This window comes from Ochotona princeps, chromosome 30 (genome assembly GCF_030435755.1).
Source record: "Ochotona princeps isolate mOchPri1 chromosome 30, mOchPri1.hap1, whole genome shotgun sequence".
In the NCBI taxonomy this organism is placed as follows: domain Eukaryota; kingdom Metazoa; phylum Chordata; class Mammalia; order Lagomorpha; family Ochotonidae; genus Ochotona; species Ochotona princeps.
The window spans coordinates 15,082,313-15,107,265 of record NC_080861.1 but is presented as its reverse complement, the minus strand read 5'-3'; the positions used below and the strand labels follow the sequence as shown (position 1 = coordinate 15,107,265).

The 24,953-nt window shown below is 41.4% G+C and overlaps 1 protein-coding gene across 1 annotated transcript in view; it reads left to right on the top strand.

Annotated features, from left to right (window-relative positions):
• The window catches only part of GADL1 (glutamate decarboxylase like 1), a 115,238-nt gene extending 91,208 nt beyond the window's left edge, over nt 1–24,030 (top strand). The window contains exon 15 of the mRNA XM_058657030.1: nt 23,667–24,030. Within this exon, the coding sequence (XP_058513013.1) occupies nt 23,667–23,840 (174 nt within the window). The 3' untranslated portion in view covers nt 23,841–24,030. The remainder of the gene's footprint in view (nt 1–23,666) is intronic.
• Nucleotides 24,031–24,953: the final 923 nt, after the last annotated feature.

Sequence of the window (24,953 nt, the reverse complement as noted above, 5' to 3'; positions counted from 1 at the left end):
GCTGATGTCCTTTGTCTCAAAAAATATATATATATATGTAAAACACACAATTCTGTATTGATTAGAGGGATTAGAGGCTTGGTTGGGGCCTAAAGCTCATGGTGAACCAAAAATGGACCAATTCAGACAAATGAATTCATAGCTTTTCAATCAAAGCTGCACATGAATTCATTTGAAGAAAATATGGATGTAGATCAAGAGACATGAAGCCACAGAAAGACAGACTTGTAGGGATGCTCAGGGTGTACGTGTGTGTGTGTGTGTGTGTGTGTGTGTGTGCTACCTTTGGCCATTTGTGGGGAAGTTACGTTCAAAGAATGGGCTGGCGAGGAAAAGTAAGGGAGAAAGGCAGTTGCTCTGGTAAATGTCTCCATCCTTCGAAAACATTGAACAGGGATCTCCAGGTGGCCGTGGTGGTGTTTCACAAGGCCTCTGCATTGGGATGTTGGTGGGGCATCTAATACAAGTTTTAGTTTGGAAACCTAAACAGAAGGTGGTCACCCGGGCCAGTCAATGTGGATGATGGACTTAGGAGTCCTATTCCAACGTTATCCACACACGCACGATGCTCAGAGACCACCCTGCCCAACTGAGCATGTTGTGAGAGTGGAGTGAGTGTTCTTAGGACGCTAGAACAACGTGAGTATAGAAGGGCTCCTCTGGGCATAAGGACACGTCTAGTTCTAAGCTCTCCAGACTGTGGTTCTGACCCTTCCTTTCCCATTTCGTTAGAGCACTTCCGAGCAAGAATGAGTGGGAAATTATTGCCATATAAAGGAACAATCTGCAATAGCCTCTAATTTAACCTTGAAAAAGAAGGCAAAAGCAGAAGAGGAATTGCCTGCAAATTCCCGAATAGTTGCACAACACAGCATACAACTTAGGGAATGTCTGCAAAATCCTCCAGCCCTTGTGTGAAGCACCAAAGTTCCAGCACACAGTCTTTTCCATTGACTGTGGAGGTCCTGGTCTTCTGTGCCCAGCATGCTTTGCTCTTTTGTTAGTATGTTCAACCCATTTCACATCGTGTCGCTGTTGCTTGCTCACCTTCCCAACCCTTCCCTGAGCGGTGCTATGTTCTTCTGCTCACTTTCACTGAAGTACCTTGAGGGCTTGGTTGCACAGAGCAAGGATGACAATGAACTCTGGAATTCTAAGTCACCTAAAAAGAGGCATTCTGTCTATGCTCTGGTGCACTCAGGAACTGCCTGGCAGAGAGCTCATTGACAAGTACAAGCCTTCTCTCCATTTTAGGTAAAAAAAAAACACACACACACACACACACACACACACAAGCTCACAGAAGGATGGTCAGAATACTTGAAAAGTCTTCCACTGTAAAGATTTATTTGTTTTTACTGAAAAGGCACAAGACAAAGAAGGAGAGACAAGAAAGAGATGTTGTCTCTACCGGTTCACTCTCCAATGGCTGCAACAAGCTGGAGGAGCTGAGCCGATCTGAACCCAGCAACCAGAAACTTCTTCCAAGTCTCCCATGTGGGTATAAGAGCCTAGGAACTTGGAAGGAAGGAATTGGACTGAAAGTGGTTTTGCTGGGACTCTAACCAGTACCCGTAGGGGATGCCGACACAAGTGAAGGTTTAGCAAATTCAGAGCAAGTCCAGTTGATATGAAGTGTCGATTTCTTAAAGAAATGCTCCCAAAATTCACCTGTTGCTAAAAAAAGTAGGGGGCATAAGGAGTCAGGGCATGCCTGGATCAAAGATAGCACTAACTTATCGGCCTTGATCAACAGTGGGAGAATGGGGAGAAATAGTGACGGACGCCCAGTGTTCTAATCAGTCTACTTCCCTCCTGTAGAGAGCAAACACCAAGGCTGTATTCCCAGTGGCCTCTGCTTGAGGCTCTGAGACATGCTGGGACATTTTGTCTTTCCTATAGAAGGAAGACCTAGCAACATAAACAACACGAATACAACATCTCCATCCACTTAAGACATACTGGAATAGCCACTCAGAGTGGTACATTGACCTTGTGTCTTCCCAAGCAACATTGCCAAGAAATGAGAAAGCAAGTTGATTTTGTGGAAGCCAGGACAGATTGAAGGCCAGCAAGGCCACTTCTGAAGGGTTGAGAGTTACAGTAATGCTACATGGTGTTGAGCTTGGGGCTTTCCACAATGATTTACTCTGTCTTGTACCCCCCCACCCCACTGTGAATAGTTTTAGAGGCAGCCAAGGAACATCAGTTCAGTATGAAGAGCTTGTCAATCATGGCCCAAGAAGTTTGGCATTGATGTGGGGTGGTGGAAAGTTCATGCAATAAATAAATCGGACACTAAGTTTTCTACACAAGAATTCACAACGCAATGAAAGAATGATATTCAGCTTTCCCTCTGAGTTAAAAATTCAGACTGCCATCTCTAGTTATTGAACAGTGCTGTGTTTATTGAGTGCTTTTTTGTGTGTGCAGCTCACTGTGAAATAGGTGTTGTTGGTACTGATTTCCTGGTGATAAAAGCTATTGACTTCTAGAAAAATTTTAAATTTTTTCATAGCTCAGACCACTTACTGTTTAACCGAAAAAACACTAGGGCTGTTAGATGTGTGTCTGAAAGCCTGACGCTGTGGAGCTGACTTTCTGAGAGCAGGAATTTGCTGATTGTGGGACACTGGAGCTGCTCGCTGTCTACCGAGAGGCAGCTGGGGAGAGCAAACCGTATCTGCGTCAGTTGGAGGACATGGCCCTCATTTCATTCTGGCTTTTTTCCCCTAACTCTAGAACCACACATTGTTCTTTTCTGAACTCTAAAGTAGCCCGAAGGGAAGCGCCAACCAATTGAACCAGGCTTGGAGTTTACTTTTTTAAGTTCCTGCACTTCCTCCAACCCAGCACTAGATGGTGCTCCGGCACAACCCATAGTCTTCACGCAAATCCTCTGGTGCCGGGAGGAAGGCCGATACGGGACCTCCCTAAAGGATCCAACTCCCATCTTCTGGTGTCAAGGATACGTGGATGAAGGACCTTTGGCCTCAGTCCATGAGAAATCAAGTCTGCAGGCTCCCGAGCTGTGTATAGGTCATACCTGCAAAGATTCGGGAGGTGGTTGTGACTGCGACTAGTCCTGTGTGTGTGTCAAGAAGCTTTGCTGGGCCATCATGACTACCTCATGGGACATAGTTGATGCTGTGCGTTGGGGGCTGATTCACTTGTGGTCTCTGGTGAAGACAGTGTGTTCCGCCCGCAGTCCTCTCAGGAGCCAGAATGAGGAGGAGGGGCGCAGGTGAACGGACAATGATCAGGAAACATTTGCGGGATAGAATAAACCAGTGAAAAGGGCTAAATCATGTATTCCTATTTAAATCAAAATACAGTTGCGTAGATAGTTTTCATTTCAAATAAAATGGAAAGTTAACATTTTGTTTCTAAAGAAAAATCTGCAAAGTCCTTTGTATTTAAAAATTATTGAACTCTTTTCAAAAGAAATTAGCTATTAGTATTTTGCAAAATATCCAAAGCGCTGGATGAGAATTTATCCTGGACCAGAATTATGAAGGGCTTGTGGTTTCGGTTGTTATTTAATTTCACTTTCTCTCACTCTCTCCTCCTTGTTCTGTTATTTTAATAGTGAAACATACCATCTCACATAGATGTATGCATTTGTATATATGTTACATATATATATATAACATAAATGATGGTGCTTTTGACTTTTTAGTCGCCAATAGCCAAGGATGTGTGCTTTTCAAAAAATATTTATGTATTTCATTCGAAATTCAGAGAGAGAGGAAGAGGGAGTGTTCCGTCCAGTGATTCACTCCTCAGATGGTTGCAGCAGCCAGAAGCAGAGCTGGGCTGGTCCAAAGCTGGCAGCTGGAAACTTCTTCTGAGCCTTCCACGTGGATGCAGGTTCCCAAGGACTTGGCCCCTTCTCTGATGCCCTCTCAGGCCATTAGCAGGGACCTGGATCAGAACTGAAGCAGCCAGGGTGTGAGCCAGTGCTCATATGGAATGCCGGTGCCTCAGGCAGAGAACTAGCTTGCTATACCGCTGTGCGGGCCCCAGTATGAGAATTTTGTTTTCCCATGACATCCCATGGAATGAACTTTCAGACAACTCCACGCACTGAATGCTACTATCCCTTGGAGGGAACTATAAGCTGGTTATGCTTGTGATCAGGTGACCAGCCACATAAACCAGAACCTGATTCTAATTGCCTTGGCAATGCGATTCAGTTCAGCTGTGATCATGCGAAACACCTGAGGACCAAAGAGACCTTGAGGAATGTGAGAAGTACTGTGTTCTAGAGACAGCCCTGTGTGGCTGCCGGAACTTCACAAGCTACACAAAGGGCCTGTGAGAATAAGCAATGGAGAACTCCTAACCTTAACCACATGCTTTCAAGGGGCAAGCTCTCAGCACCCTCCTAGCCTTTCATTCTCGAACTTCCCTGGCTTCATTCTCCTTGCTCAGCCTCGCAGGACCACAGGAAGGTAGAAAACAACAGTGGAGTGACACTAAGGCACTTGTGTGTGTGACAGATATGGGCCATCTTTCCAATCACATCAAAGGTGATTTTTTTTATTGACAATTTAAAACTTTTTTCTTGAATCCACACCTTACACATTCTCCGTGAGTGTTGGCATTCCTGAGTGTTGGAAGTCTGGAAGTCCTAGTCTGAGAACAAAATACCAAGTAGAAAAAGAAAGGGATGTCTTGGAAGAAGGGCTTGCCTATCACTTTATTACTCACTGAAATATGTCCTATTGTCACTGTCCCATGAGAAGACTCACAGTGAGGAATGCTTGCCTCTCTCATGTCCCCACACTTGGCTTTGGTGAGAATTGTGGGGATACTCTGTCAGAATGGTATCCACAGGCCTAGCCTTGTGGAGCTTGGCGGCTCGACAGTTTTGCTGCGAGTAGCATCTGGAAGTCTGTACTTTGTGTAATAAGTCCCTGATGCCAAAGTAACTTTTCCATGTGCTGGAAACACAGACAAGGTGAGTGGAGGGCTGGTTCAATGCTACAGTCTGCCTCCCACCCCCAGCCCCTTGCTACCACTGTCCCCAGCACTGTATGTGGAATTAGAATGACACTGGGATTAAATGAACATTAAGACATTTCACAGTTCTCTATCCGTTTCATCACATGTATATTCAACTGCACACAATCTCAGAAAAAGTTTTTGTTTTTAATAGCAGTGGTTCCTCCTCTATGAATAAGATAATCATTTCCCTAAGTGTATACACAAATCCTTCTACACGCCGTCCTGGGTGACTTCCCAAGAAACTATTGTAAATGTGATGCATGTCGAATTATTCACCCTGAGACTAGAACAGACCCTGCATGATTCGGCACCAGATGGGAAACTCGGCGACAGAGAACATAGGAAGGATAGCAGGAGAGGACTTTAGAATCTGAGGAACAGGAACAGGGTAAAGCGCAAGGACTGGTTCTGGAAGACAAACCTAGAGTCTGAAATCAGGCAGAAAATGTACAGGGATACGTGTCTCTCTAGCGGTGTTGGGTTTACAGAGAGAAGGGACAACAGCGACATCATCAATTGTGCCAAAGGTGGCAGCTATTGACCATGGGCCTCTGAGCATATTTGGCCCTAATAATGCAGGATAGGAGCCAGCAAAACCTAGAGCAATACGTGGAAATGCATGGCGAGAAAGAAGATTTCTAGCCAAGTTCCTGGCACTAGGGTTTGATTTTCTATCCCTCGTCCATACAGACTGGAGCCCTGACATGGGATTTTAGGAATTTCACGACTTTGATCATAGATAATTACTTTCTATCACTCAAAATACACCCCTGTGTTAAAAATAAAGCACTTCCATATCAGGTCAATATAATTAGGAACCTAATTAATGGGCATGCAAATCATGACATATATTAATATTTATTCTTCATTACCATAAGTTTGTCTTATCAAGCCAATTGCTCAGCAAATGTTTACTGAAAAAAATGATCTGCCTCACCTCATTACTACTTGACCTCACTCATTAATGTAGCATGCGTTAAATTAGGCTTGCCTTTAGAATCTATTCTGAGTTTACAGTCAAACAACAGGAGATTAAAGGAATGAAATTCACCAAGCACTTAGTCACCAGCTCTCCTCACTTCATCTTAATTCCTAAAAAAAAAAAAAATGTATGATGCAGCTCTTATCATGCCTATTTTACACATGGGAAAATCGAAGACTTATCCATAATCTTCAGCGGCATTGGATAGCATTTCATGTTGAATCAACAGAGATAGGATTGTAGGATATTCTTCATTAGGTTTATCAGTTAGGGCTTTTTTTCTTTTTTCTTTTCATCTATTTGTGCACTTTATTTTAATTTGTTTGTTTTTGTTTGAGAGGCAGAGAACTAAAGATTGAGAGGGAGAACCAGACACAGACAAAAAAGTGCCCATTTGCTGATTCATTGACCTGTTGCCCGTGATGACCATGGCTGGGGCCAGAACAAAGCTGGGGGCTGGAGCTCAGTAGGAATCTCCTAGGTTTCTGGCAAAGACCCAACATTTGAGCCATCATTGCTTCCTCCCAAGATCTGAACTGGCAAGAAGTTAGAGTTGGGAACAGAGCTACAACTCCAGCCCAGGCACTTCAACATGGGAAGCTGGCACTGAAACCAGAGTCTTCATTGTTAAGGCAAATGCTACGAATCACTGATTGTACATCTTGCTAGATTCTCACACTGCAGTAGGGGGTCAGCCTCCTGGCCAGATGCAGGTAGTTGCCTATTTGTGTATATGTAGTTCAATTGGACGATGGCCATACTGTTGTGTTTCCTCTTACATGGTGCTGCTTCTGTTGGCACCCTGAGTATTATAATAGAAATTTTATAGCTGTAAAACCTAAAATATTTACTATCTGCTCCTTTATAGCAAAATCTTGCTAGCCTGATGTTATACAGATGGATACCACCTTTCTTAGGACTGGGTCATGTCTGTGTTGGCAGATCCTCACAGAATCCTCAAGTTGGTGCCTACTGGGGTCTAACTGAGTCCTTGGAGCTTAGAGCTTTGGCCTTCTGTGTCTAAGGCAGAGAACAAGGGACCACCAAGTCTCAATAGTTAATCCTAATGCCAAAGATTGTGTCCTGCTCGTATTTCTAGTTCTAAGCAGCAGCAGCAGCAGCCCTGCTAGTCTCCTGGTCTTTATCCCATCATCTGGGGTTTTTAAAACCGGGTGCCAGTTGGGAACCAGCCATTCCTGTGTCAAAGGAAAAAGGAGAGTGGTGGACGTTTACTGCAGTGGGGGAGTCTTTGCTTTCGGTACTGGCTTCACTCACTAAATTGAGCCCCTACTGAGTCTGCTTTGGATCCAGCTTCCTGCCAATGTTCCTGGGAAGTAGCAAATGACAGCTTTAGTACTTGGGTTCTTGCAGCCCATATGGGAGATCCAGATGGAGTTTCTTCCTCCTGACTTTGACCTGACCCAGCCCTAGCTACAGATTCTTAAGGAATACAGCAGTGGTGGAAGATGTGTGTGTGTGTGTGTGTGTGTGTGTGTGTCTCCCTGATGTTCTACTTATTAAATTAACTAAAATTAATGAAATTCAAAAAGAGAGGGGCACAGAGGTATCACAGGGTTCCAGGCAAATGCAGCCCTGGGCACCATGACAGCCAAAGGAGCATCTGAATAGTTGAACATTGAATCATTGCTTTCTCCAACACACAGATGCTCCTAATGGCACTGTGGAGTCAGGATGAATCGGGGTCCCTCTGAGTCTCGGCCTCTGAACAGGTCATTGTCCTATGCTTTGCTTCACCATCCCAGCCATATCTCATTTTACACACACGCATTTCTGTTTTTCATGCTGAGCTGCGTGTCCCTGACTTGATAAATAATCAAGGGCAGAGTGAAAGCAGGTGTGGTCCAGAGCTGCTGCTCAGCTCCCATCAGGAGCCTGGCCCTTTTCTGAGGCCCCCAGTTATTCCACCTCTCTGATTTCTATTTACTGGAGTTATGGAATCCAAAATAAAGTCACTGAAAAAGCTGATGCGTGATACATGTTTCAATTTCTTTTTTTAAAGAAAGCCGGCTCCTTTGTGAGCGGGAAGATGAACGTTGCCTGTTTTTGTGCAGCTATTTCTGGCTGTTCTACCTGCGGGTCAGTGAAGTAGAACAAGATATTCAAAGGTGCTCTCTCGAACTGGGGCACAACTGTGTTTAAAGGATGAGAGGATTATTTTAGGGAGCCACACCATCCTCTGTTCACACAGGTTTAAACAAATGGACACAGCCTCTTTGGGCTCCAAGAAAGTCCAGAGATGGACTTGTCAGCCCAGATCATGCCCAATGTTATACAAGCATCTGTGTTCGGTGCTCCATTCGGCACAAGTTCATCATGCCAAAAGTTATGCAAAAACAGACCTTGAAATGAATTGCATCATTTCTACCTATTTCTGAACAAGTAAATAAAAAGCCAATCCAAAGTTATTTCTCCTACTTAAGTGGAAATAAAAGGACAAAAATCTGAGTAATGCATTCATATACACAGGCTAACTAACCTTCAAAAGTAGTAGGAAGGATTAGAGGTTATCTCACTGTTACATCCTCTTTTGAATATGCTATATTAAATGAATATATCCTAGATAAGAAAACCATTCCTGTTTAGCTCAGTAATGCCTTAGGAATACTCACCACTGAGTTAATATTTTTCTGGGAGTGCTAGGGTATGCCATGACTACGAAAGATGTGGAAAACCCAAGCATGTTCAATTTAGATAGTGTGGTCATGTATTTATTAAATATAAGATAATCCAATGAAAAGCTTTCAGAAATTATCTGTAGATGCACACAGATCAATACGCTAAGAAAGACATTTTCTGACACAGAGAATAAGAAACTGGAAGCTGGAAAATGGAAATTTGTATAGCAGGGAGATTTTGACTATGTTATTTCTTCACCATCATCACAAAAATATTTTACAGGGGTCCAGCGCACTGGCCTGGTGGCTAAAGACCTTGCCTTGAATGTCCCGGGATCCCATATGGGTGCTGGTTCTAATCCCGGCAGCTCCGCTTCCCATCCAGCTCCCTGCTTGTGGCCTTGGAAAGCAGTCAAGGATGGCCCAAAGTCTTGGGACCCTGCACCCGCGTGGAAGACCTAGAGGAGCTCCTGGCTCCCAGCTTCGGATAGTCTCAGCTTCGGCCGCTGTGGTCACTTGGGGAGTGAATCATAGGATGGAAGATGTTTCTTTCTATTTCTCCTCCTCTCTGTATATGTATGAGTTTGCAATAAAAATAAATTTTTAAAAAATTTTTCATGGAGAAATTCCTAACATTTTCTGAAAATTTTCTTTAATGGTTTATTTGCCATTATTTGGAAAGGTAGATATACAGAGAGAAGGATAGACAGAGAGAAAGATCTTCCATCTGCTGGCTTACTCTGTAAGTGGCTTCACTGGCTGTATACAAGAGCCAGTCTGAAGCCAGGATCCAGGGATCTCTTCTAGGTCTCCCTTGCAGGTGTAGGGCCCCAAGGCTTTGGGCCGTCTTCCATTGTTTTCCCAAATATTAAGCAGGGATCTGGATGGGAAGTGCAGCAGCTAGGACACGAACCAGTACCCATATGGGATTCCAGCGCATACAAGGTGAAGATTTAGCCACTAGTCTACTGCACTGGACCCTTCTCAACATTTTTAAGAATAATATGGGAACTACACTAATTTTAAAATACCATCATAGTGTTTTTTAAAAATCCTCATAATACATAAAGCACATGTCTTTACAAGTTCAGCTTTTGCTCAATTTTAAACACTGGCATGATGCTGGATGCACTAGAGGATGGGGAAACATATATAAAAGACTCCCAGATAGAGACACAGGGTGATCTCTGTGTGCAACTGACTTTTGGGAAGGTAATGACCATCTGTACTCAATCAATCTAAGCCCCAAAAGACAATTTTGGAAAATTGAGTGGAAGAAAAAAAAAATCTACTAAGGAGCTAAGGATGTAAGTGCATGGATGCAAGCAAGGGCATGGGTGAAGACAGGAGAGGCAGGGAGGGGGTTGCAGGGGGAGCTCCAGGAAGGCGGGTGCAGGCTGATGGGACCAGGTGTCTCACTGAGGTACAACTGAGACATCTTAGCAGCCTTTGCAGAACAGGTGCCTCTCAGGTCAGGACAGTGTGACAACATGCATCCTCCTTGACCCTGCCTCGCCACACCCACCATAATCTGCCTTAGCACTAATCATTCTGCAGTTCAGGAGGTAAACACTTCATGTCTCATAAGCAGCTTTTGCACCTTCAAGTTATTGCTGGATCCATGCAGGAACTTTCACCAGCACCTGTACCTTCAGTGCCAAGGTGAGGCTTTGCATCCCTGCCCAAGAACCTCATGGCTTATAGTAAAGGATTATTGGCATGGAATAAATCAAAAGGCAGGATTTCAGTCCTGCCTGCCCCAGACCAAACATGAGACAGGAAAAAGAAGCTACAGGAGAGTGACCCTGAGAAATCTACAGGAAAAGGGACCAGGTTTTCAATGTCTTTCAAGAGTTTTTCAGGTGTGTGTCCTCTCATCGAGGCTGTGGGTAAGGTTTGAATGCAACATCAGTGTGGCTAACATCTTGCAAATCTGACACGTGTATTGTAGTGGGCAGTAAATGCTGGGAGGAAAGTTCTGTATTCTTGTCAAATGCCAAATGCACTGTTAAGAAAAGCTGAGCCATTGCCCTGGGTACTTAGAAACACGAGACTGTACTCATTTATGGAGTGATGCTCTACAGGTGGTAAGAATCTTTGGAAGGCATGAGGAAAATCTTGTTACACTTGTTGAAATCTGTACTTTGCTGACCCATCAATTTAGTCAGTTGCTTAGGGCCAAAGCAAGGTTAATGACTCCTGAGAGAGAACCGAAGAGTGTCAAGAGAGAGTGTAGATAATGTCTACGGAGAGCAAGAAACACCTGAAAATGATTCTCAACAGGGCTACTCTTGGTGCTGTGGAAACGTGTTTCTTCCTTGGTCAGGTTTATTTCAAGCATTGCAAGGTGCACAATGCCTTGAAGTAGGAACAGAAAAGGAAGGCAGCACTTCATGTCATGACAGCAATCCTAAGTACTTTGGCACGCTCCCCATTGCCCTGAGCCAGTGGGCAGTGCCTTGGACTGAGAGCTGTTGAGTCACCTCTCATTGGAGGGAGCGCTGTGAGGATCTCTAACCATGGACTAACATTGGGTATTGGCCCACAACAGTTTCTCAGGAGTTGTTAGCTCAGATGGTTGCTGGGGTACAAGTGACTCTTAAGCTTTTTGCTTTATAGAGTGTATAAAATGTTTATTGTGTCCATTCATCAGCTAACGCTACCAGTTCAGTTTGGTTTGTTTTTATGACTGTTCATTTCAGCTGGCTTGTGTATATGACTGACATTAGGTTATTGGAATTGCTGTCATCGTCATTTCTATGTTGTAAACACAAAATGTGACAGTGTTTTTTCAGCCGTTCTAGGATTCTAAATGCATTTTTGTGCCTTTGCTCATTTGTATTGGAAACAGCATGAATGGCAGTTTTTTTAATCAACACATATTTTGTGCATGTCTAATTTACAGATGTATTTTGGAGAAATATAAGAGCAAAAATCTGTACTGGAGAAGTTAATATACAAAGTGTAGCTTATTCCTCCATACTCTGCCAAGCTAAAATCATTTCTTATGTGCATCTCATTTCATGGGCTGTAGCTAACCATTTTTAGATAATTTAGGCTTGAGATATGGACACCGATACACCTCTCCTACAAATTATGGGGTTGAAAGTAGACATCACAGTATAACAAGTAAGATTTGCACAAAGGAATAAGAATGAGACAAGTAATGAATGGCAGAAAGCATATTTAAAAAGAAAACTGACTTCAAAAAGCCATCGAAACAAAGTACTCATTGTTTTTCGGGTCATGGTTATATGTATTGAACATTTTATTGTGCTTTTTGATTGACATAAATGCTGGTTAAACACTTCTTTGAAGGACACGGTTTTATTTTATTGTAAAATGAGCACAAGCAGTCTAACAGTAGGACACCCCCCCTTCTCCTCTCTCTGTATCTCTCCAAGCCACCGTTCCTGCCCAAAGCAACTCCCACTTCCAACATCACCATGACCTCTCCCAATGCCCCAGTGAAAGAACCATCCTTCTCCACAGATGCCCAAGTATTGTGAGAAGAAGCAGTTGAGTTGGCTGCTCCATCCGTAGGCCACCACATGTGTGTTGTGGAAGTTCACATTGAGAAGTTATGACTGGGGCTTGGATCCAACTGATCTGCATCATCTGATGTCTTTAGAGCACACTAAATACAAGAGGACTTCAAAGGGTTGTAGAAAAGTAGAATTCAAAACTAAGCTCATGTTAGAAATCTTGTGAAACCTTGTCAAAGCAATGGACCTTTTTTTCATAATCCATTTTCTAGGAATCTTTTGAAAAATCTCCCATATGCATAGATCTCAAAACTTTTATTCCAGAATAACTTTGTATTTTAATTCCGTTTTCCCACCGACTCTCTGAAGTACCATCATAATGCTCTTCTTCCTTCCTTTGATAAAAATGTAAACGACAGGACAGCCCAAGGCGACTGGACACACAGAGACAAGTCATGAATTTTCAGTGTGTAGTCTTCTTAAGTGTCCAGAGATATTATTTCTTAATTTATACAATATATATGCATTTTAAACAACATAACACAACAATTAGAATTTGCTAAAAATACAACAAAACATTATTGCCACCTACAATGGATCACAATGGAAAGTTTCTCTCTAAAAACCAAACCAAAACAAACAAACAAAAAATCCCTACCAAGATAATTAATAATTGCCTTAAGAAAAAACTTATTGTTTTGGGTGGGGGGAGCGGAAGACGAGTGTGGAAGCCACATGCAAAAAGTGCAAGCTTTCATTTCTGAAACCTCGAAATCAATAGATACTTAAATACAGTTTGGATGCTTTGGGGAGAAAGAATAAATTGGAAGTTATTTTTTAAAAGAGTATTTATTTTTATTGAAAAGTCAGATAGAGAGGAGGAGAGACAAAGAGAAAGATCTTCCATTAGATGATTCACTCCTCGAGTGACCACAACGGCTGGTGCTGCGCCTATCCGAAGCCAGGAGCCAAGAGCTTCTTCTGGGTCTCCCACGTGGGTGCAGGGTACCAAGGCTCTGAGCCATCCTCAACCGCTTTCCCAGGCCACAAGCAGGGAGCTGGGTGGGAAGTGGAACCGCCGGGACTAGAACCGGCGCCCATATTGGATCCAGGTGACTGGGGGATGGAAAGCCCTCTAGTTGGTCTGTACATTAGTTCGTACTGTCCGCATAACAGTCGACAAAGAGTTGCCAATTTTTAGAAGTGAAACAAGAATCACCGATGGGTTCTCTACTTTGTCCAAAGTCACATTAAAGCTCAGGAATTGGGACCCAAGGCAGTCTAAATCAGCCTGTTGCTTTGTGTACAGTCAGGTTGATCCAAATAACTTACCAGCTAAACTTGGACACTTCTGAGACTGAAAGGGTCTTCCCTTGATAGTTACAGCACAGGAGGTAACATTGGGGTCATTTCTGGGAAAACTGAGTGTTCGGTTACTCTAGTGTGAATGAGAGATAGTTTATTATACCATCAGGCAAAATAAGCATTTGGGGCAGAGGAATTGAGTAAGGAGCATAAGAATATGTGCTGGTTTAAAAAATATGGCACAAAAGAAAAAAAAGGGAAAACTGAAAAGTCACACATAATAAAAAAAATTGTTAATTTAGTCAATCATACCTCAACTAAAATATACGAACCTCATTTACGAATCATGTATATTTAGCTGTACTTTATCTAATGTTTGATATGAGTCCCCCCAAACGCCTTGAGCCCTATAGATTGCTTTATTTCCTATCTGCACACTATGTAGAAGAGTTTTTATCATTACATGCCCAACATCAATTTGTCCATTGTGCCCAAGAACGGTCTGTGACCTTTGTTATTTTCAGACCCACAGAGAAGTTAACTGGCTCACTCAGACATGCAATTAATGGCGAAAAAAGAGAAGAAAGCATTTCAATTCACAGCTCCATCTCCTTCCTGGAGTTTGTGCCATAGATTCTTCTAGAATTAGAAAATGTAGACTTGAACCCATCTTATGAAGAGTTACTTGTGCTCTTATCACCTTTTTCTGAAAATAAGGATGCTGGTGCTGAGATCTGTAGCTGCTCCGTTGAGCTCCTGTAGCCACACATCCTCTCAGAAAGGCTTGTGTTTTTTAAAATGAACTCATTTGACCCCCTTTTTTATATGTTTGTACAGCTAGACTTCATCTTTCAAGATACAAAGGTCCACGAACCTAATCCAATCCATAATATTAGCCACTGTTGAGATGTTATTTTAGACCCTGAAGAATATACAAAAAATAAGGTCAACACCCAGTTTAAAACAGAATACAAAATTCAATCACTTGTAGGCATCCACTCCAATGTATGTCATGTAGAAAAATGCCATCCCCCTTCATAAATTCACCAGGACTGCCTCTTTGAGGTTAATCCTGCTCCTTAGCCCAAGCCTCTGGCACCTCACATCCATTCTCTTCCTTCTTTTCATTTTTTAAAGATGTATTTTATTTTTATTTTGAAGCAGATTTTTTGCAGAGGGAGAATGAGATACATAGAGAGGTCTTCGTCTCCTGACATGATTCACTCCCCAAGTGGCTGCAACAGCCAGACCTGAGCCGACCTGAAGCCAGAAGCCAGGAGCATCTTCCAAGTCTCCCACATAGGTGCAGAAACCCAACCACTTCAGCTGTCCTCCACTGTTTTCCCAGGTCATAAGCAGGGAGCTGGACAGAAGTGGAGGAGTAGTGGAGATATGAACCAGTGCCCATATAAGATGGTGGTACTTACAGGTGGAGGATTAGCTTGATACACCACCATGCTGGCTCCCCCCTAACCCCCACAGTCATCCATTTTCCACCAAGTGTTTTTTGGCTTTTCTGGAATGCCACATAAATGAAATCACATAAATGTTCAATACAGTGTATTGAACTTAGTTTGATTAATTGGAGCATTATCCATGCTGTATCAATAATTGTTTCTTCTTTATGAGGACTATTCCACCATACAGATATACCACAATTTTAAAGTATCCATTTTGTAGATAAAACACATTTGTGTTGTTTTGAATGGTTGTTCTAAATATTCACTTTTTTGGCTAGTAAGATTATACAGCCAAGACTTATTTAAAGAAGAAAAGGAAGTAACATGTTCAATAATTTTTACCTAATTTGGTACTGTTAGGAAAAAGTGTGATAAATTCTTCACTGAATGTGTAACTTAATGAAATGTCAAAGCAATAGGATCATTTTACTTAGGGCTAAATCAAAAAGAAGAAAAATATTTCTGCAATTTAGGACTGTGAACAAGAGCCAGCTGTGTTGCAAGAAATTCTGTTTCTATGTTTTAAGAGTGTAAATATAATCATTATCAGGAAGCAATTCTTATATAAACCTAAGAAAGTCACTTCACCCTTTGCATGTGTGTGCTTACTCCTTAAGGAAATTTCTTCTTCATTCAGTTTCCCTCCTTGAATCATGTGGCGATTAAACTCTAAAGTATACATTTTTAGCCAAATTCAGGACACATGCCAGGAACCTAACTTATATCATGCATAGTAAGATTCAGTTCATTTTTATAGTCAAAAAAGCCCAACTTGCTTAGAGATTAAAATAGGCCTTGTGGTGTAGTGGGTCAAGCTTTGATAGAAATTCTGGCATCCCATATGGGAGTTCCAATTACTCCACTCCCAATCTAGTTCCCTACTAATGCTCTTAGGAAAGCAGCACAGATAACCCAAGTACTTGAGTCACTGCCACTCTTGTGAGAGACCTGGATGGAGGTCCTGACTACTGGCTTTGGGTCAGGCCAGCTCCGGCCAGTGCAGCCATTTGAAGAATGAGCCAGTACATGAAAGATTTTCTCTCTTGTTCTCTCTTTCTCTCTCTCCCTTCTTCCTCTTCTTCTTCACTCTCTTTAACTCGGTGCTTGCAAATAAAAACTTTTTTTAAAAAACAGTCTGAGATCCAACATGAGTGTTCCAAGGACCTTAAATTCACTGAGTCATGAAAAGGCAATCATAATGCTTTGCCGATTGGAACCAAATACAGGAGGAATTAGTGAACAAATGGAAGAATTGCATGCGTCTCATAGGCCTAATTTTCCATGTTGGTGGAATTGGACATTTCAGACTGCATGGTTAACTTCTCATTGATCGCTGACCAGCTTTCGGCTGACGAGATTTGTGACTATTCCCTCTTGATCACACTGAGGGGGGGAATTGATTTGGTTCCCAAACTTCAACTGCACTGACCTGCACCTGTCTCAGAATGAGGAGGGCATATGTAAATCCAGCTAAGTCCTCTGAGTTGTTCTGGCCAGTTCTTTTCTGCAACCAGCATACCTCTGTGGGCTCCAGCCTTGATCAACACTGCACCTCTCTCTGCGATGACCCCCAACTGTTTAAAAAGGGGTGCGGGGAGGGAAGGAGAACTCAATGAAGAAAGGAGTTAGGTTAATTCTCAACAGTTTTGGGTTCGGTCCTGAGGATGTAGTGCCAACATTTCAAGCTTTTTCCACTAAAGAGATTTCAGTCTCTTGCTTAGAAGATCTCTCTCCAACATATCATATGAGGGTGGAAATTATTTGGAGTCTATATTATTTGAGAAGAAAGTGTAAGTAAGTACTTGTACATGCTTCAGAAAAGCCAGCTGAAAGAAAGCAGTTGCTATCCATCTATGTTTCGTGTTTCCTGTTCGGCTGGAGGAGGATCAAGATGTTTGTCATTTCTTGGCTCAAAACAGAATTTCTGAGACAGCCTATGAACATGATGTTCTATGTACTTTTGCTTTTAGAGAGCTGTTTTTTATAGACCAAAAAGTATTTTTCCATGCAGTCCAAGGAGATGATAAAGGTTGTCAAAGACCAAATATGGCTCATTGTCTATGTATTTATGTAAAGCTTATGAGTTAAGAATAGGTTTTACATTGCATATTTTTTTAGAAGTCTATTTATGGAGTGGGTGTTATGATGCAACTGATTAAGCCACTGCTTGGGATGCCTACAGCCCATATCGAATACTAACTCAAGTCCTGTGTATCTACTGCAAAAAAGGTTTACTTGCTCATAAACTTAGGAAAAAAGCAGATGTGGCCCAAGCGTTTGAATCCTTGCCATGCACATGGCACACCAACATGGAGTTCTGGGCTCCAGCCTTGTCCTGTTCCACTGCTGGCTGTGGTGAGCATGTACGGTGAGCCTGCAGGTGGAAGTTTCTAGAGGATCCCAGTCTGGGACATGTTGAACTGATTGAGATGTTTCACGAATGGATTGAAAGGATTCTGATGAACTCCATGATTTCATTGAAATTCCATAATTGAAGCAGTTAGAACTGCAACATGTTTGTCAGGAATGGCATAGAGATATGGTGGAATACAAAAAATTCAAAATGGTATAGGCTCATGCCAGTGAGCAAAATAACATAAAGATTCTTTGCTAAAATAATACCCAGCTAGGAGAAGTCAAAGTAATGAAAGCAGAGCAGCCTTTCCCAAAGTGTGGTCTGCAGTCCAGGCTGACCCCGGTGGAGAAGGGCAGAAAACCAGATTCCATTTGAAAACTTCAAAGCAACTTAGCAGGTTGATTTGACAGTTGAATTTTCAAATGAACAGCAACAAAATTGAATCTGTAATTTTTGTATCTTTTAATTTCATTTTTTTCTACCATTGTTTTTATTTCACAAAAATGTTAGCTTGTAATACCTGGAAGAAAATTAAACAGATCCTCTCTTAGAGAGTTGCAGAACCACTTTATCTATTGAAAAAAAATGGATTATTGTTAATGTTTACAGTGAAGCACATTTTTAAACAAAGATGTGATTTTATGAGTATTGCCATTTTATTTTGATCAAATGTTATGACAGTGTCCAGCTAGTCACTTATTATCAAATTGCTGGACCAGAGAGAGAATGATTTCAATGTTTCCTGTCTTTGGGCTTAAGCAACTTTTAAATATCAAATGCTGTCTTGTGCTGCCATGGTATGACAATGAAATTCTGTGTAAATGACTAAGTCATTGCTGGTACATAATGTATGGATTTAGCAAAAAAAAAAAAAAAAAAGAAATCCTACAGAAATGTGTAGCGTAAGTCACTGCAACAAAATAGAAATGTCAGGATCTTCCTCCACTTAAGATGCAGGGACTGGCGCATAGAGGCGAGAGAACAGAATTTGATTTACAATTTGAAGGAAAACCAGCAGTAAAATAATTGAGAACCAGAAAGCAATCTCACTCCTGCCAAATTGCTTTCCGCCATGCATGCTTCATTTAAGAGCAATATTCAGATACTTACATTTGGTTTGTGTGTATTTCCCCCCCTGGTGAATATTCCATCCTGTCAGATGAAGAATGCTATGATCAGCAAAAGAGAATATTCAAATCACCCAGCATTGGATTATGTCCAGATGCTTTATAAATAGTAAACAGTTGATTTTTCAAATGCAAAGGTAATAAGCTAGCCGTTCATGAGACCATCCTTGGTCCAAAAATTGCCAAAAATGTGTGGTTCCTTTAAATAAACTTTAAGTTTGCAGGAATCAGGCATGTGGGAGAATATCACAAATGGCAAACAATTGGCAAAATATTTGTTCACAGTAATAGCATCTTTTACTACTACTGTAACAGTAATATTTGTTATACAGAGTTGATGTTGCTGATGAGTTTTCTTCCAGCAGCGTTTATAGACAAAGGACATCCTCCCCCTTTATATACTAGAAGCTGCCTCTAGGAAATGCAGTCCACAGAAACATAAATAAAATATGTAATGTGCTGTCAAACCAGGCTTGGTTCTCTGAGTCATATGATACTTACCCACTTCTTCATAATCTTGAAAAACCAGTGGATAAAAAATCTGCCTGAGAAGCTTGGTGTTTCTCATGCTTTACACGAAAGGAAGAATTTGAAGACCCAAAATAAATGCCTACAGAAAAATCTGAGAACTTTCTTGCTTACGTGAGAAACCATTCCGGGTTTGCTAATAGGAAATGCAAATCGGCAGTTATTTAACTAATTTTAATTGATATATAATATATATGTACTTATTTCTGGACGACAGCATTGAAATTTAATATATATATATATATATATACAATGTAGAATGATCAATTCAAGATCATTGGCGTTTCCAGCCCCTCCAATTGCGTCATTTGTATGCATTGGGAATATTCAAAACTATACTTCAGTTACTTAAAATTTTTTTTACTTATTTGTTTGAAAGACATAGAAAATGCGAGACAGAGAGATCTTCCTCTGGTTCACTTCTCAAATGACCACAAAGGCTTGGACCGGGATAGTACCTAGGAATTCCTAAATAAATCTCCCATGAGGGTATAGGAGTCTAGGTACTGGTTTTGCTGTCTGCTGCTTATTAGCAAGTAACTGGCTTGGAACAGAAGCCGCAGCGGCTCAACACTGCACGCTGATACATGATGTCAAGGTCACAGTGGTGACCAACCTTGTTCTTTACTTTTTCTTTAATTGGACTGTAGTTATTGGTCAGTGCCATAGACAGTTTTGTTTGATAACAGTTTCACATAAGCCTCAAGAACGTTATGAGCTGGAAACAAAATTCTGATGCTCCTCAAAAGTTGAAATACCACGTTGGGCTGAAAGGATAGAAATATAGAAAAGTAAAACAGGAAAAGACTACCACATTATACCTCAGCCAAGACAGGCCTGTTCTGAATTTAAAATTGACTGTAAACCAGAACTAATTACACTCTGGTTAACTGGGAGCTGATAAAGATGCACATAAAGGGAATTTTGATGTTTTCCATGTATATATTATCCATGGAATCGCAAGCTGTAAGCTCTAAACTTGAGTTTGTGGCTCTCCTCTCCAGACATTTGGCCTCTGTCCGTTAGGTCTGCCAGAGTCGATCAGCACTAGGGCTCTTACATTTTTCTCTCATTATTTCAGTTTACAATCAGGAGTTTCTCTAAATTCAAAGTCGATATCTTATCGTGAGCCCAAGTCAGATCATAATTGTATTATCTTGTGACCACACAGAGAAATTTTAGAAGTTGTAAATGATACATGAGTGGCATGTGTGTACTGCACAAACACGTATGCCTGTGCCCACTTATTTCTATATATGCACTGGAGTCCTTTCTATTTAGTGTGATGAGGATTAGTCAGCTCAAGCAAATAATTCTAGAAAAAATATTGTGCAAACACAACTTAGAAATGTTGACATCCAATAATCAGCTTTTATATCAAACTGTTTTTAGATTACCTGTATATATTTATGCATGTTTCTATCCCATCTTTTCGAGGATGAAGGTTTTTTCATCAAGTGAGTTCTTCCAAATGTTTTCCAAAAGCAATTGAGGTTTTGGGGTTTTTGTTTGTTTGTTTGTCTGTTAGGAAAAAAAACTTAATTTATTTGAAAGGCAAAGCGAGAGTGATCTTTTGTTCACTCCCAGATGGTGGCTAGGCCAGGGGTGAACAAGACAAACCCAGGAGTTTGGAGTGCCCATTTGGGATGCTCTATCACATGTAGCAACTTAACTCACTGCTTCACAATGCTGGCCTCCATGAGGCTTTTCTTGGGGGAGAGATGTGATGGTGAAGGTGCTGTCATTGTTACCTAAACTACATCCACCTAGGTTTCTAAGTGAAATGGATTCTTAGACACCTTTGCTGCTGTCTGAGTACAGAAATAGTCTGCATTGATTGTACTTATTTGAAAAGAGAGAGAGAGAGAGAGAGAGAGAGAGAGAGAGAGAGATGCTTGCATCTAATGGTTCATTCTTAAATGAACTTACTTCAGAGGCCTGGACTGGACCAAGAGGAATCCAGGAGCCGAGGATTCTATCCCAGTCTCCCACATGGGTGACAGGGACACAAGTACGTGGGCCATCTTCCACTGCTTTTATAGGTGCATTAGCAGGGATCTAGCTGAGAAGCAGAAAACTGGATTCTAACATTGCTCATATGGAATGGCTCCAAGGCAGTGGTTTTCAAAATCAGCACCAGTCCAGATCACAAGATTTTTCTTTTAAATGCACAGTTATCCTATTACACCTAATTTGGATGCAGTTATGTGTATCTATTCCACTTTAGTCTTTCCAAAGCATTCTAGTTAATTTTGATGGCAACCATCCTCTTTAGCTGCTCACTACTTGATGGTTTACCAATAATTTCACTAGATTTTATAATTCTGACAATAAATGCTGCTTATGTAAATAGATGCTTGGGGTGTGGGAGAGGGAACGCTCAATTTCTATACATAAACTCAAGAGTCTCAAGCAGACAGGAGTCAACTGAACGGAAAGTCACCTGCCAGCTTCTAACCTTAGCATTGCCTGAAGGTTTGCCACTAAGTTTTGCAAAGAGAATGGAAGGTGGTTAGTTACTGTCATTTCCATAACCTCTGCAAAGCTCTGAATATAAGCTGTGTGGTACATTTTAGAATATAACCCAATGATCCAGAGTTTCTGTGAAGTTTTCCTCTGTCCTTTTGCTACAATTTTCTTTTACACCCATATGTTTTCTTGCCTTGCCTCTTTATACTGTAGGAAACCTGTCATTCTTGTCTAGAATAGTCGATTGGTTTTTCTGAACAAGTGTATGCTGGTGTTGTTATGAGCAAGGAATAGTCCATGCTTTGTAAGATTTCAGGTCCAAACTTAACACAAAAGGGAAACAAGTGTTTCCTCAAAATTACCCTTGAACATCTCTTAAAAAGGCTCAAGTCTAATACAGAATGTCCCAGGGCTCTAAACTACTCCTTTTTCCATTGTTTTGGAATACATGAAGATTGTGTTGTCAGAGTAGTTTTGGTTTAGAAGGGTGTAACTGGCAAGGCATTGGTGTGTTTACGAACCAGAATGAAGTGTGAGAGAAAGGCTCATGGGCACTTGGAATCATAACAGTCTCCTTGGAAATTTAAAGGCATGTTCTGCCTGACGTACTTCGGGAATGTTTTCCTCCCTTCTGGATGAGCTAAGTGGCTACTCTGAGAAGACAACAACAACAGAGACTTGCATTTCCACATACTCCAGTAGGGCAGACTCAATACTTTTTCAGTAAGGTAGCATAAAACCCAAATGGAAAAGCTTTTGCTTGTATTTCCAGGCCAGCCAGAGTACATCCTCAACTTTTTATAACTCTCAAAAATCAAGCTTCCCTATCTTAAGTGTTTATAACCCAGCTGCTGAGTTATAAATGTTATAGCATGTTACTAATTTGAAAATGTGGTCCTTAAGTGGGACTTATTTTCCATGTGTTCCTTAAATGGAACTTATTTCTTCAAACATTAACCTTTTAGAGGGAAAAAATGTGAATTTGTATTGCCCAGCTCCATACTTCCTGTGCAAGCTATAAAAAAAAACTTTGACATATGGACTTTATACTTTTGTAAACATCCTTACACCTCTTCACAAATGGGGGGGGCAAATATTTGGCACTGTGATTAAGGTGATTCTTGGGATGTGCACATTCTATTAGGAGTGCTACATTGAAGTCCTGTCCCATTTCTGATTTTAGTTTCCTGTTAATAGGCGCATAGTGGTGATAGGTCAAGGACTGGACTGAATTCACAGCTCCTGACTTCCAGGCTGTTGTACTCTCTCTTGCTCTCTCCCCACTTCAAATAGATAAAAACAAACATCTATTGTTAAAAAATACAGACTGCATTTATTTCACATATGAGAATGTCAAACTTTCATTATCTTCTAGATCCTTTAACTATGTACTTTTCAAAGTATAATAACTGATAGAAAAATATACAGTCTTATTAATAGACTAACACATAGACTAATACACTGTTTGTCTTCAAAATAGCAGTGTAGGGCCAGGTGCGATAGCGTAGTGGGTAAAGTCCTCGTCTTGCACACGCCAGGATCCCATATGGTCGCCAGTCCTAATCCCGGTGGCCCCACTTCCCATCCCAGCTCCCTGCTTGTGGCTTGGGAAAGCAGTTGAGGATGCTCCAAAGACTTGGGACCCTGCACCTGCATGGGAGACCCAGAAGAGCTCCTGGTTCCTGGCTTTGGATTGGCTCAGCTCCTGCTGTTGCGGCTGCTTGGGGAGTGAACCATCGGATGGAAGATCTTCCTGTCTGTCTCTCCTGCTCTCTGTATATCTGCCTTTCCAATAAAAATAAATAAATCTTTTTAAAAATAGCAGTGTATATAATACACATATTAATTGTTCCTCAGTAGACAACTTCAAGTTTCTCTATGACTTACTTTGTTCAAAATGCTGTAACAATGGCATTTTATAGTTAAGGCGAGTTGGGAATATAACATTTGATGCCTTTGAAATTAGGACCTTGGGGACACCCAATTTATTGTTAAAGAGGCAGAAATGTATATAGCTATTTTGATTTTGGAGTCTGGGTTTGGAGTAAGACTGCCAGAGGTTTGGGGATATTTATTTAATCTACATATGCCTAAATTTCCTCCTCTATCATTGCATATATTAATAGTATTAGTAGTGAAGATGATGTGAATTGCTGGATCTCTTGAAATTTAACTCATATGCTATGAGTTCTCAGTTGATTATTATTGTTAGTGTCAACCTCTTATATATCAAAATGAGGTTCCCACCAGTAGAGGACACATCTTGGTGGTCTGATGTTTCACCTCCTCACCTTCTGTCTGCGTGCAGGTGGCCCCAGCCATTAAGGAGAGGATGATGAAGAAAGGAAGCTTGATGCTGGGCTACCAGCCCCACCGCGGGAAAGTCAACTTCTTTCGCCAGGTGGTCATCAGTCCTCAAGTGAGCCGGGAGGACATGGATTTCCTGCTGGATGAGATAGAGCTACTGGGGCAAGACATGTAGCTGTGGCTTTTGTTCCTCTGGGGGGCATGGATCCTGCCGTGGGGAAGGTGTCTGTAAAACACAGTAGATTGTAACTACCACCTAATGCAAAATAGGAAGTAATCCCGGCCTAGACTCATCAAAACGGAAATGCTATGCAAGGGTTCCTTACATGCTGAGCCCTAAGATCACTCTAATGCAGGAAGTAAGGGTTGAGGGGAAGGGGGGAGAGGGGAGGTTGTTTCACAAAGATTGTCTCTGAGACATGGCGTTGAAGAGAGATATGGCCTTTGTATGCATCATGTGGGTTCTGGGTTCTCTAGGCTTGCTTTGCTCTTCAAGGAACAGATGAAGTGATAGTTCAAAGCAGTTGTCCTCAAAGTGTGGCCCCAATGCTGGTAGTACCAGTGTCACCTGGAAACTTGCTCATAGGGAGAGGTTCCCAAATCCTATGCCTCAGTCACAGTGAGTGAGCAACTCAAGGAGGGTCCCAGCAGCCTGTGCTTTTAAAGAAAATCATGTAGTGACTGGATAATCAGTGTAATGTTTTGCCAGCAAAGGGTGGAATATTTTAGTAGCCCTCAAGCCCTGTCCTTGGAAAAATGTAGCTGTTACCATTTATTGTAGAAATATTGAAAGGCATCAGGAGCATGTAAAGCTAATTTTTAAGAGCCAGAATATAAAACAGGTTTATTTTATCATGTGTTGTGCCTGCAAAATGTGTTTTCTCAATAGTTAAAATGAACCTTTATTTATGATAATTTATTTAAATTAAAAAGTAGGATTTTTTTTTTAAAGAAAGGACTTTGTAATGTGATGCTTTCCATCAGCAAGCAATAGTTGTAACTATCTTCCAAAATCATTGTGTTTTTAACTGGGAGTAAACCTCACAGGTGTGTGCGAGTGTGTTACTCTTTGAATGTGAAGGGCCCATTTCTTACCATGCTCTCTGCCTTATAGCGAATAACCAGAGTGAAGCCCAGGGCTATATACAACATTCCCTTTTGCAAGTTTGTAGTGTCTGTGTAGACAGCAAGACGATTTTTATTAGGCAGAGATCAGGGGGTGAGAGGCCTTTCGGTAGAAATCCAGCCCCCATTTTTCCTAGAATGGATAACTACCATTCTTTCTCTG